Source organism: Eschrichtius robustus, chromosome 3 (genome assembly GCF_028021215.1).
Source record: "Eschrichtius robustus isolate mEscRob2 chromosome 3, mEscRob2.pri, whole genome shotgun sequence".
Lineage (NCBI taxonomy): Eukaryota > Metazoa > Chordata > Mammalia > Artiodactyla > Eschrichtiidae > Eschrichtius > Eschrichtius robustus.
The window spans coordinates 113,996,387-114,008,353 of NC_090826.1; the positions used below are offsets into that span (position 1 = coordinate 113,996,387).

At 53.6% G+C, this 11,967-nt stretch overlaps 1 protein-coding gene across 2 annotated transcripts; it reads left to right on the forward strand.

Moving 5' to 3' along the window:
• The first annotated feature begins 352 nt into the window (after positions 1–352).
• On the forward strand, positions 353–11,515 carry RHBG (Rh family B glycoprotein). Of its 2 annotated transcripts, XM_068541026.1 has the most exons (11): positions 353–539; positions 2,391–2,480; positions 5,558–5,744; positions 6,244–6,394; positions 6,517–6,664; positions 8,341–8,507; positions 8,810–8,947; positions 9,031–9,164; positions 9,725–9,846; positions 10,846–10,919; positions 11,118–11,515. In XM_068541026.1, the coding sequence occupies exons 1-11, from the start codon at positions 353–355 to the stop codon at positions 11,184–11,186; spliced, it is 1,467 nt and encodes a 488-aa protein (XP_068397127.1). In that variant the 3' UTR covers positions 11,187–11,515. The 2 variants fall into 2 exon arrangements, with proteins under 2 accessions (XP_068397127.1, XP_068397128.1); XM_068541027.1 differs by lacking the exon at positions 2,391–2,480.
• The last annotated feature ends 452 nt before the right edge of the window (positions 11,516–11,967 follow it).

The window sequence follows — 11,967 nt, forward strand, 5'->3', positions numbered from 1 at the left end:
GCGCCCCAGCAGGCAGAACATAGGGCGCCTTTCCAGGGTCATTTCCAAGGACCTGTCCCAACCGGAACGGCGCCAGGGTCAGCTGGCCCAAAGGAAAGAGGACTTGGGGGTATGAACGCCCCATCGCCTCCCACTCCTTGCCCCACCTCAGGCCTGCGACACCGCCCACCCTTCCCCGCCTCCCGGGCTGGAGCCAGAAACTGTGGGCAGGTAAGCCTTCTTGTGGGCGGGGCCTGGCTCCAGTGGGCGGGGCCTGGCTCGAGTGAAACCTGCCCGGCCCGCCCGGTGAGTGTCTCCCAGGGCCGCGCGCCAGGAGCCCTAACCGGAGCCGGAGACTCGCAGCCTCTATCCCATGGCCGGGTCTCCCCGCCGCACCGCGGGCCGGCGACTGCAGCTGCCCCTGCTGTGCCTCCTCCTCCAGGGCGCCACCGCCATCCTCTTTGCGGTCTTTGTCCGCTACAGCCATGAAACCGACGCTGCCCTCTGGCACTGGCGCAACCACAGTAACGCGGACAATGAATTTTACTTTCGCTACCCAAGTGAGTGCGGGTGAGGGCGCGGGGGGAGCTAAGGCCCTAAGCTCCCCCGATGTCTTGGCAGGGAGCACTTGGATGCCCAGATCTAAGGTGCCCCAGATTTATAATAACACCCTTTCACTAGCGTCTGCCACGTTCCAGGTATTATGCTGAGGGCGGCACATGCATTTTTTCTCTTTTAGTCTATGAAGTAGGCAAAGATGGGGAAACTGAGGCTCAGAGAGGTTAGATGGCTGGTTCAAGGTCTTGCTGTCAGAATTGAGGGAGCTGGGATTTGAACCCAGATCTGAAGCCCCAGCTTTACCTACTCTCTTGTTGGCCTAGTTGGGCTTTGCTGGGCTGTTCAGAGACTTTGCCTTTCCTGGGGCCTCCACCCTGACCACAGGGAAAAAATCCTCTGGGCAGGGGAGGTAGGGAGTGGGGCACAGGAGGCAGTGATGGTATTAGCTGTGAAGGCAGCCAAGACTAGTGGACTGAGACATTTCTTCCCCAGTCCCCCAAAGCTGGTCCTTCCAGAGCCAGAGAGAAAATGATGTAACTATCCACCAGCCAATCACAGAGCAGCAGCTCCCCAGCCCTGCTTAGGAGGCAAGGCAGGGTCATTAGCCCATTTCACCCAGGAGGAAGCTGAGGCTCAAAGGGGTTGTGATTTGTTCATGATCACCTACCATGTGAGTGACAGAGCTGGAACTAGGACTCGGCCATCCTCAGCTCCTAGCACCACAGCTCACCTGCCTGCTGACAAGGCCCAGGAAGGAGAAGGTTAAGCCCCTGCCCCCTGTTGTGGACAGAGCCTCTCCCTCAAGATTGGGGACCCAACCTTGTGACTCAGGCCCTGGGCAGCTGGGACCAGATCTCCCAGACTTCATCACAAATGTTTGACCAGGTCTCTAAGCCTCAGTTTTCCCCACCTGAGCAACGGGGAGAAAGATGCTTCAGTTTGAAGGATACACATTCAAACGAGGCCCAGAATGTGAGAGTCTCCTATAAAAATCCCAGGCTGTTATTACCCTACTTTCTGTATGCAGAGCTGGCAGCAGTTTGTCCCCACCTGACCCTCTCCCAGCCCCAACCCCAGCAAAATAACAAAATGAAGCTCACAATGCTGAGGATAGAGAGGGTGAGGTGGAGGCTTGGACCTGGGCATAAAGTGCCAGAATACCGGCCATCCTAGGCAGGGGGGGTGGGGCTACAGCTCCTCCCTCCCCACATTTCACCCCAATTCTGGCTGCATGAGGTGAGCCATGGATGCTGGAATCAAAGCCAGAGCCACAGAGCTGGGATGGCAGACTCTTGGGGTCATACATTTGTCTACAGAGATGGGGAGTTGGGCAGGGACAGTCCACGGGCTGAGAGAAGTAAGCTCTTGTTCTAGGGTCTGAGCTGGCTACCTGCCATGAAACCCCATTTGCTTCTCCCATGGGCCTCACTCAAGGCCTCTAAGCCCTGCTTGCTTCACAGTCCTCCCTGAAACCCCCAACCTCTCATCCCTCTGCTACAATGGTAGGCTCTCCTGGATGCACAGTTTTCTGTCCCTGGATTGCAATAAGAGGAATAGCAGTGGGAATCCTACCTGTTTTTCTGCACCAGGTTTCTATCCCTCTGGACTTGGGACCCTGGTGCGGGGATGGGTTGGGGAGGAGGGAGGTGTGAGGTCCCTGGAGCCTGGGACTTTGATGAGCCAAGTCTTCACCTATCCCTGTGTCCAAGAGAAGTGGTCAGGGCCAGAGGGTGGTGTAGCCACTGCCCTTTGATTTGGGAGATGAAAGAGAGTTTTGCCGATGTTGTTTAGCTGTGGGACTAGCCAATGCCAAGTGCATGGCTGCTCTGAGTGTCTGTCTGTTATCTCTATAGGAAGCACCTTTAGAGCTCATCTGGTCCACTCCTCTCAGATGTGGAGAGAGAGCCAGAGAGGTCACGTGACTGCCCAAGGTCACACAGCAGGTTAGCCAGCCTAGAACCGGGTCTCTTGACTCCCCATCTGCAGACTTTCCCCCACATTACAAACCTCTTATCCTATGAGGCAAGTAATGGAAAATAAGAAAGAGGGGGAAAACTAACACAACATGTAAAGCAACTATACCCCAATTAAAAAAAAAAAAAAAAAGAAAGAAGGGGAAAGACTAGGGAAAAAGACTAGGCATACAGGGGACACAGAAGCAAGATGAGAAAGGGTTCTAAGACAAAATATGGACAGGTTCTTTTTTATATATCTCTGAGACCTGACTTGCAGGGAGAGGGATTTAGGACAAATGGAATCAGGATTTTCTTGAGGTGGGGGCAGGGGGAAGTGACTGGGACCAGAGTGGTTTGTGACTTTTCTAGGAGAATACAGCCCTATCTGCCCTCTTAAAGGCACGTGGGGGTAGAGTGGTGGGGGGGAGATGGCCTCCCCAGCTTACCACTCCCTTTTTCCTGCTTCTCACATTTTATATCCCCACTTTACAGATGAGGAAACTGAGGAAACTGAGAGGTTAAGTGGCTTGTCCAAGGTCACATGGTGAGAAGTGGATGAGGGAGGTGCTGGAATTTAAATCCAGCTCTGTTAGATGCTAAAGCCCCAGCTTTAACTGTCCCCTTGTCCCACAGTCTGACCTTGTTCAGGAGTCATCTGGTGCGGTTGGGGAGGGGAAGTAAGGGAAGGAGGGAGGGTGATAGGTGCTCCTAGAGGGCTTTTATCTTCTCTCCAACCAAAGGTGCATGGGTTTGGTGGGGGTGGGGATGTGATGGAAAACAGGCTCCATCCTGCCCACCCCAGGGATCCCCTGAAGGGAATGTTGAGGGGTCATCTCATCTATCCCCCTGCCTCCAGCTGGAATAGCCCCTTACCCACCACAGTCCATGGAGAATGTCTGTGTGGAATGTTCCACAGAGTGGAATGAGTAAAGGAGATTTTTTGATTTTTAGACTCCAGGTGAAAGGCCAAGGGATTGAGTTTTGATTCCAAACAAACCCAGGGTGGGAGATGTAAATATTATTGCCATTTAAGACAAGTTCTGGAGCGGTTTCAGCATGAAATGGGCATGACCCAGCCCCCTTTGTTGTTTTGCTATCCTTGGGCAAAAGAACAGACATGGCACCCCCTTTACTGTTTGCACAAGGAGAAAACAAGTCAGGCCGCGAGGCTAAAAGAACTTAGGCTTGGGGCTGAGTTCTAAAAGATACCTCTCCTTTTCTGTTGGGTTTTAAGATCTGAGAGGGAAGAGAGATCTGGGTGATTTGGGGAGTGAGCAGGGCTGGAAAAGTGGCACAGTGGTGGGGACATTTAGTGAGGCCAGTGGACCTCCAGACCCTCACCCCCTTGGCCACTGGGGCTGGCAGCTGAGCTGTAGACCTCCAGTTCCAACATGCACCCAACCCTCTGCCAGGGGCTTGCAAACTCATTTCCTATCAGCCTATACACAACACACAAACACACACACAAAAGCATAAAAATTTGCTTCTCTCAAAGTTATTGATTACATTCTAAAGTTCAATAATAAATTTTTGGCTTGTTGGTGCTTCACCTTTAAACAAAAAAGGTGATTGTGATTTTCTTTGTGATCTGCCTCTTTCTACAAGAGACGAGGTCATTTACAACAAAAACGTGTGAATAAGAAAAGAAAAGTATAAAAGCAGTACACAAATAATGAGCACTGTGAAGGCCTACAGTTGTTATAGTTGAAATTCCAATGTAGCTCTGAGCTTCCAGGCAGCCAGGAAAAAGGGGTAATATGGTCAAGTATGTGTTCTCATCAGAATCAAGGAAGCCTCACAAATGTGATTCTTTGATGCTTTGATGGCTGTCCTCCACCGACAGCTCTACATTCCCAGAGCCTGATGCATGACTGCTTAGTAAACATCTATCACATGAATGAGGGAAAGCAAACCGGTTCCTGGTTCCTCAGGGGAAATGACATTTCCTAGTACTAAGTTCCAGGAGAAATTTCTCACATGGAGCTATGAAAGGAGAGTTTATGGTCATGGTTGACCCTGTTTCTCAGTAAGTTATTTCCAACAAATGCAGTAATGCACTCAAGTGTTTCTCTAGTATTTCTCAAAGCCAAAGATAGCACAGCATTATGGGTACATAGACCCAAGACAAAGGAAACAGGACCAGATGCACTGGCTGAACATCATACTAGGTTGTGTTTCAAACCCTATTTACAAGTAGATGGGGGGAGGGGTACAGGACAAACTAATACAAAAGCAAATTGTTGTATTTATCTCATGTTCACTATTACTGTTTATTATTTTAGATTTTTTTACACAGAATAGAAAGCAAACAGAAAAGACCCCAAATCTCCCTGCCCAGAAACCCCACTGACACTTAAAAAAATTCAAGTGATTCATCTATAAAATTAAAACATTCAAAGTATAGAAAGAAACAAACTATAGGGTAAAATCCTCCTTCCCGGTGTGGCCATATTGCATACCTCCAGGGGGCGTTATTTGCACCGGAGTCGTACAGCTCAGCAGCCCTGCCCCCTCCCTTCAATTTCTTTTTCCTGAGATAATCTCTGTTAACAATTTAAAGTCATTTTTGTAAATTAATTTATAAAATTTAAAATCCTGAAAATGGAGAGGTATAGATTCTGAAGTATGAGGAATGGAGGGTAGACATCAAGAAGGACTTCCGACAGAAAGGGAAAATTGAAGAAAAGCCGGAAGGGGAAGAGAATTTCCAGCACAGAGGGCAGGGACTGCGCCAGGAAAGAACACAGGAAAGGTTGGACTTCTCCCTGGTTGTAAGCAACCCAGGGATAGGGCAAATGAGTGGGGCAGAGAGGAGAGAGAAAGGCTCTACTCTCTTGCTCTGACATGGCGACAGCAGGGATGGTCTGGGTCCCACTGCTCCAAGCTGGCCAGCTCTGCATGGGGGACCCAGGTTGGGAGGCCGGCCATGCCCAGGGAGTTTTATAGGCTCAGCTCCAGCCTCAAGGCGGCCCTGGCTGGTGAGAGCTGGGGGCGCTGGCAGGATGGCTGATTGGTGGATGGGTGGCAGCCTGAGCAGGCCTGAATGCCCCCCCTCACCCCTGCAGGCTTCCAGGATGTGCACACCATGATCTTCGTGGGCTTCGGCTTCCTCATGGTCTTCCTGCAGCGCTACGGCTTCAGCAGCGTGGGCTTCACCTTCCTCTTGGCCGCTTTTGCCCTGCAGTGGTCCACACTTGTCCAGGGGTTCTTCCACTCCTTCCACGGTGGCCACATCCATGTAGGCGTAGAGAGGTGGGCAGTGGCGGCCACCCTGGCTCCCCTCAGGTCTACCTGGGAGGCCCCTGTCCAAGGGACCCAGCTCAAACCCAGTCCTTCAAGTCTGCTCCCTGACCCAGGTTTTTGACCCATCAGGTGATTTCTTTTAGGTGCCCTGCCTGTTCTGTTGCCTAATTTCTTCTCCCATCCTCAAGCCCCAACCTCCCCATTTCTTTAGGCCCCTTATTACCCAAGAGATGTTGGGAGGATAGATAGTGTAATGGAAAAGGGCAGGGTTCAGAGGAGCTCTTGATTCAAGATCTGGTTCTTCCACCTGTCGTGGGCTTTGTTTGCTGAGTCCCAGAACCTCCCTGAGACTGTGTTTCCGCATCCACAAAAAAGGCGAGGTGATACCTTCCTGCCTACCAGGGAAGAGCTTAGATGGGTAGGCTCATTGCCTCCTCCCCTCCCCACACCCGCCCAGGGCTGCCCTCGCTTCCAGCCCCCTCTCACCCTCCCCATCCCAACCCCCCAGCATGATCAATGCTGACTTCTGCGCTGGGGCTGTGCTTATCTCCTTTGGTGCCATACTGGGCAAGACTGGGCCGGCTCAGCTGCTGCTCATGGCCCTGCTGGAGGTGGTGCTATTTGGCCTCAACGAGTTTGTGCTCCTTAGTCTCCTCGGGGTGAGTCTGGATGGGGATGGGGTGAGGAGTGGGGGTGGGCAGGGCCAGGCCCTGAGCAGGGAGGGCGTGGGGTAGGGGTAGGGGCGAGGGGCTGCCCCTCCACCTCATTTCCACCTCCCCAGGTGAAGGATGCAGGAGGCTCCATGACTATTCACACTTTTGGTGCCTACTTCGGGCTGGTCCTCTCCAGGGTCCTCTATAGGCCCCAGCTGGAGAAGAGCAAGCATCGCCAGGGCTCCGTCTACCATTCGGACCTCTTTGCCATGATTGGTGAGGCCTGCTGAGGTGTGGTGGGTACGGGGCCGGTTCATCTCCAGGCCTGGTCTTGGGGTGCCACCTAGAATCCTTGGGGTTCTGGCTGGGAACTCCCTTCCAACTCAGATTCTTCCACCAGAGCCCCGGGAATCCGTGCTCACCATTCTCAGTCGTTTTATGACAGGTTCTTAGAACTCAGCACTAGGGTATGTACATGCCCTGAGATCCATCCCAGGGGCCTTTCTCAATCGAAGTCTGATGGCATCAATCTCTGTTAAAGGCCTCCAGGGCCCCCACTACCGACAGACAGTTAGAAACCGGACTCCTCAGCCTGGCACACCCACCCCTACAGGATCTTGGCCGCTCCTCGCCCCCTTCCCCCCTCCCAACTCACTCTCCCCGCGCTCTCTCTCCAGCCAGACTCAGCTTCTCCCCATCTCTAACCTCCAGGATTTTGTCCCTGGGGCTGCGTCCCCCCTCCTGAGGTCACGTCCTCTCAGGAGATTTCCTGGAAGCCCCTGCACTCTCAAGGGGGAGAAGGAGAGGTCGTAGGTCATGCCTGCGAGCAGTAGGGTCTGACCTGCAAGCCCCATCATCACCACCTGTTTCTTCTAAGCGCATACCTCCGCCTTGGCCTCTTCTCCTCTCTCTTTGTTCACTAATGAGCCAGGAAAGGAAATCCGGATTTTATGTTCTTGAAGGTAGTATTGAGTAGTGACCGAAGTGCCCATTCTTACATTAAAAAGAGACTGGTTTTGTATTTCTTGCTCACATCTGGGTTTGTTGTGAAATAGAGCATGTGGAACCCTAGGTCAGCTGAGGCCTCCTTGACCTTTGAGACGCAGATAAGTTTAGCTTGTAGTCCAAAGGCCTCCCCAAGATGCCTGTGCGTGCTTTCCTGCGAGGCTTACATTCTCAGATCTCCTCTGCCTCCCAGCTCCTTCCAGATAGGAAAACTGGCCTCTTCCTTGATTCCTCCCAAAACTCTTCTCCGAAGACGCATGTGTATGTGTGGTAGATTTTAATCAGACTGTGGAGGTGCAGAAGTTACATCGCAACCCAAGGACCACTCAGGACTAAGGGGCAGTCTCTCAAGCCTCTTTGCTTTACTGACCCTACCCTACGGGGTCCCCAAAGGGAGGCTCCCCTTCACCTGCCCTTGGCCCCTCCCCCTCTCCCTCCAGGACTGACCTGGGAACCGCAGGCAGGGCATATGGAGCTCCCAGTCCTTACCCCAGACGCGCAGGCCCAGCCCATCGGTGCTCATGGCAGGACCCACCCTCTCCAGGGGGCAGTTGAGGTTGTAAAACAAATGATTTTCCTCTTATGTATATCAAGTACCAGATTAGTGCCTGACACGTGGTGCCCTTTGCCTTTTTTTCTTTCCTTTTCTGATACTTAAAAAATCTCAAGCCCCTGTGGTTTTCAATCAAGTAGCTCCCTTTTGTGCCAGTACCCTGCCATAGCTACCATTTGTTGAACATTTAGTACTGGCTAGGCCATGCGCTATGCACTTCGTATGTATCACCTCATTTAGTTCTCACTTTATAAAGTAGGTATCACTATCCCCACTTTACAGATGAGAAAACTGAGGCTGCTGAGAGTAGGTGACTTGAGTGCAGTTACACAGCTTGTACCTTGCGGGGAGGTCACCTCCTTCCTCTCATTCTGCCTGCCTGCCCACCATTTAGGGACCATCTTCCTATGGATCTTCTGGCCTAGTTTCAACTCTGCACCCACTACGCTGGGGGATGGGCAGCATCGGACGGCTCTCAACACGTACTACTCCTTGACTGCCAGCACCCTTAGCACCTTCGCCTTGTCAGCCCTTGTCGGGAGGGATGGGCGGCTGGACATGGTACGGGGGAGAGGCTTGGGAGAGGCAGAGGGATGGACCGGGAGGCGGGGGAGAGATCGGAGACCCTGCAAGGCGGATTCTCCAGGGGAACAGGTAAGGGCACAGGCACAGGGGGCTCCATCTGCACTGGAGGCGTTGGGTCGGAGCATGAGGTGATGATAGGATAGCAGGAGAGTTAGAGGGTTAGATGGTGGGGGGACTTCAGAAGCAGTAGGTGCCACTGTGGTGGGCAGGGTTGGGTTGGGTGTGGGTGTGACGATCTGAAAGGGCCTCCAATGCCTTGTTCTTCTGTGCTCCCTTAGGTCCACGTCCAGAATGCCGCACTGGCCGGAGGGGTTGTGGTGGGGACATCGGCTGAAATGATGCTGACACCCTTTGGGGCTCTGGTAGCTGGCTTCCTGGCTGGGACCGTCTCCACACTGGGGTACAAGTTCTTCACGGTACAGATGCCTCTTGGGCCCTGGGCAGAACAGGGGGTCTTCTGGGGGCACACGAGACTCATTATTGGTGTCCTGTTCTCCAGCCCATCCTTGAGTCAAAACTCAAAGTCCAAGACACATGTGGTGTCCACAACCTCCATGGGATGCCTGGGGTCCTGGGAGCGCTCTTGGGGGTCCTTGTGGCTGGGCTGGCCACCCATGAAGCTTACGGAGATGGGTAAGTTCTCCCCACCCTCACCCCCCATCCCCAGTGGAATCGATATCCCCCTGGAACTAAGTCCCTCACTCTCTTTCTCCTTTTGTGGACCAACAAGAAAAAGCTGTCTATTTTCTTTCATTCATTCATTCACTCCTCTACCTCCTGGGAGCTGAAGAAACTGGAGTGTACAAGACTGGGGACTGCCCTCTTGGTCCTCACTCAAGTGCAGCAGAAGGTCATTGAACAAATGATTTTAATAGTGTTATTACTAAAGGGTCAGGTAAGAGATACTGACCCTTAGGATAGATTTTTGCACATCAGGGCTCAGAAGAGAGGGCAGGCAAAAGTGACCCGCAAAGTGAGCCTTGAAAGGTGTGAGGGTGTTGCTGGCACACGGGAGGTGGGAGGGTGTTCCAGGCTATGGGCCTGACTGGGGCAAAGGCCCGGAGGTGACTCAGCCTGGCAGCTCCCTTGAGGCCCTTTTGGCCGCTGCAGGAAGCGGTGCAGTGCACTGATGCACTGACCAGCCCTGGCTCCGTGCTCCGTCCCTGTCTCCCCACACTCTCCCCTCCCTGCAGCCTAGAGAGCGTGTTTCCGCTCCTAGCCAAGGGCCAGCGCAGCGCGACGTCTCAGGCCATGCACCAGCTCTTCGGACTGTTTGTCACACTGATATTTGCCTCTGTGGGTGGGAGCCTTGGAGGTGAGTGATCTTGGCTGGGTGGGGGAGGGACGTTGGCAGGAGCTCCAGGGAGGGCAGAAGACAGAGGAGGGGGTTTCTCTGGAGGAAGGGCCATTGCATCCCATCCCCCTGCCATTCATTTACTCACAGATATCTGTTGAGCGCCTATTTTGTGCCAGGTGCAGGGTGGGGTTGTACATTTAAGGGGTAACTTCCTCCAGATAAGTAGGACCAAGGGTACTTGCTCCCTTCTGGTGCCAAGGGAAGGTGGGAAGCCTGCTAGGGGCTGACAGATCCCTCTCCTCTGTGGCTTCCCTGTGCTGCTCCCTCTACCCACTAGAGGGCAGCCCAACCCCAGGCTGAGGCCCTGAGGCGTGTGGGGCCGGGGCAGGGAGGGAGGAGGCCTGCCTGGCTCATCACTAGACTGGAGCACAAAAACCTTCCACAGAGGCAGCCTGCCCACTGATGCCAGGTCAGGCAGTCCTTCCTGATATCTGGCCTTAGTCCTTTTGGCCTTCAGAATAAAACGTCTGATTGAGGAGCCCCACCCTCCTGCTCCCACCCTGAGATTTTCATTCTCAAACAAGGTTCAGCTCATTCATTCATTCATTTAATTACTTATTTACTCAATAAACACTTTCTGCACCCCTCCTGGATAGGCGGCCACAGAAGGCTTATGAGCTGTGGTTCATGACAGACTCACTATTTGGTCCGTTCCCAACTGTGCCAACTTGAATAAGTTATTTAACTTCTTTAAGCCTTGGCCCCCTTCTCTGTAACAGAGGGATCCTATTCACCTTGCAGGGTTGCTGTGGTTGCTTAAGGAGGGCAATGCTTGTCAAGCACTTTGCATAGGGCCTAGCAAAAGTTGGTGCTCGATAAATACCGCTGTGATTTGCCTGTGCCAGGCATCACGTTGACCTCATGCCTCCTGGCTCCTCTGTGCCTGGGGGTATTGAGTGGCAATCTCCCCTATGGGGGTGGCAAAAAGCCTCACACATGATCCCCTACTGCCACCAGGGCTCCTGCTGAGGCTGCCCTTCTTGGACTCCCCGCCAGACTCCCAGTGCTACGAGGACCAGATTTACTGGGAGGTGAGATGTGGCTGCAGGCCCTCAGGCCCATAGGGCTCTCTCACCCTGCAACCTTCCCTTCCCTGCCGCACCTCCTCTGATCCAACCCGCCTCTTTCCTTCCTCGCTTGCTCCTTCTCCTCTGGCGTCCCCCCCTGAGCTGTGGTCTCCAGCCCCCTGGAGCTGCCCCTTCACCTGCTCCTCCATCCTTGCCCTCCAGGTGCCCGGGGAGCATGAGGACTTAGCCCAGGGACCTCTGAGGGCAGAGGAACCGGAGACTCGGGCCTAACTTGCTTCCAGGCCTTGAAAGGATGCTCTCCTTTTAGAAGATGATGGCTGGCTACTGTTGGGAAGCTTTTCTTTTCTAGTTCCCATCACTTCTGCTGCAAGAAAGAAGACAGGAGCCGGAAGGAGCCTCCTTACCATAGGCAGCATTGGGGGAGGGGCAGTAACTAGTGTGGTGAGGGGAGAGCCTCACAGAGCCCCACCCCACCGCCCCACGCCCTGCAAGTGAGGCACCCAAGTGACTGCTGACCCACTGGACCAACGTCACTCTGTTACAGTGAAGCCTGAGCCAGGGCCTGGCTCCCTGAGGGTGATAAACACCACGGTCACCGAGGACTCTCACTCCTTTTTTTGGGCACTGGGAATTTGGGGGGCTCCTCCTACCATCTAACTCACAATGTTGGAAACTCGGATGAGAAAGGACCTTAGTGGTGACAATATCCTGCCTCCTTGGGTCCATGGAACTCCCACTAGGATGCCGTGTTCTGCTAGGTGGATGCCCAGACTGGGCTTACCTGCCTCCAGAGACAGGGAGCTCATTCTCCTCCAGCAAGTCTGTGTTTGTTATAGGACAGCTCAGGCTGCTGCAGAGCTCTTCCTATTCCAGAATGGCTGCCACTCTGACCCTGAACTTGGGTGGCCTCTGAACAGAGTAGGAAGAGGGCCCCTGCTGGGACTAAGAGGGGCAAAAGGAGTTCTTTGCCACTAACTCCTCAGAAGCTGGAAGCAGCCAGCCCCCAGGCACCAACTTATGTCCCTGTCCCGAGTCTGAGGAGGGGGACTAG

Excerpts from the sequence above, each read along its gene's own strand:
- RHBG (XM_068541026.1), top strand. The coding sequence starts at position 353 with ATGGCCGGGTCTCCCCGCCGCACCGCGGGCCGGCGACTGCAGCTGCCC. Across the intron at positions 2,481-5,557 it reads TGCCCAAGGTCACACAGCAG|GCTTCCAGGATGTGCACACC; the intron begins GTTAGCCAGCCT and ends TCACCCCTGCAG. Across the intron at positions 9,165-9,724 it reads CATGAAGCTTACGGAGATGG|CCTAGAGAGCGTGTTTCCGC; the intron begins GTAAGTTCTCCC and ends CCCTCCCTGCAG.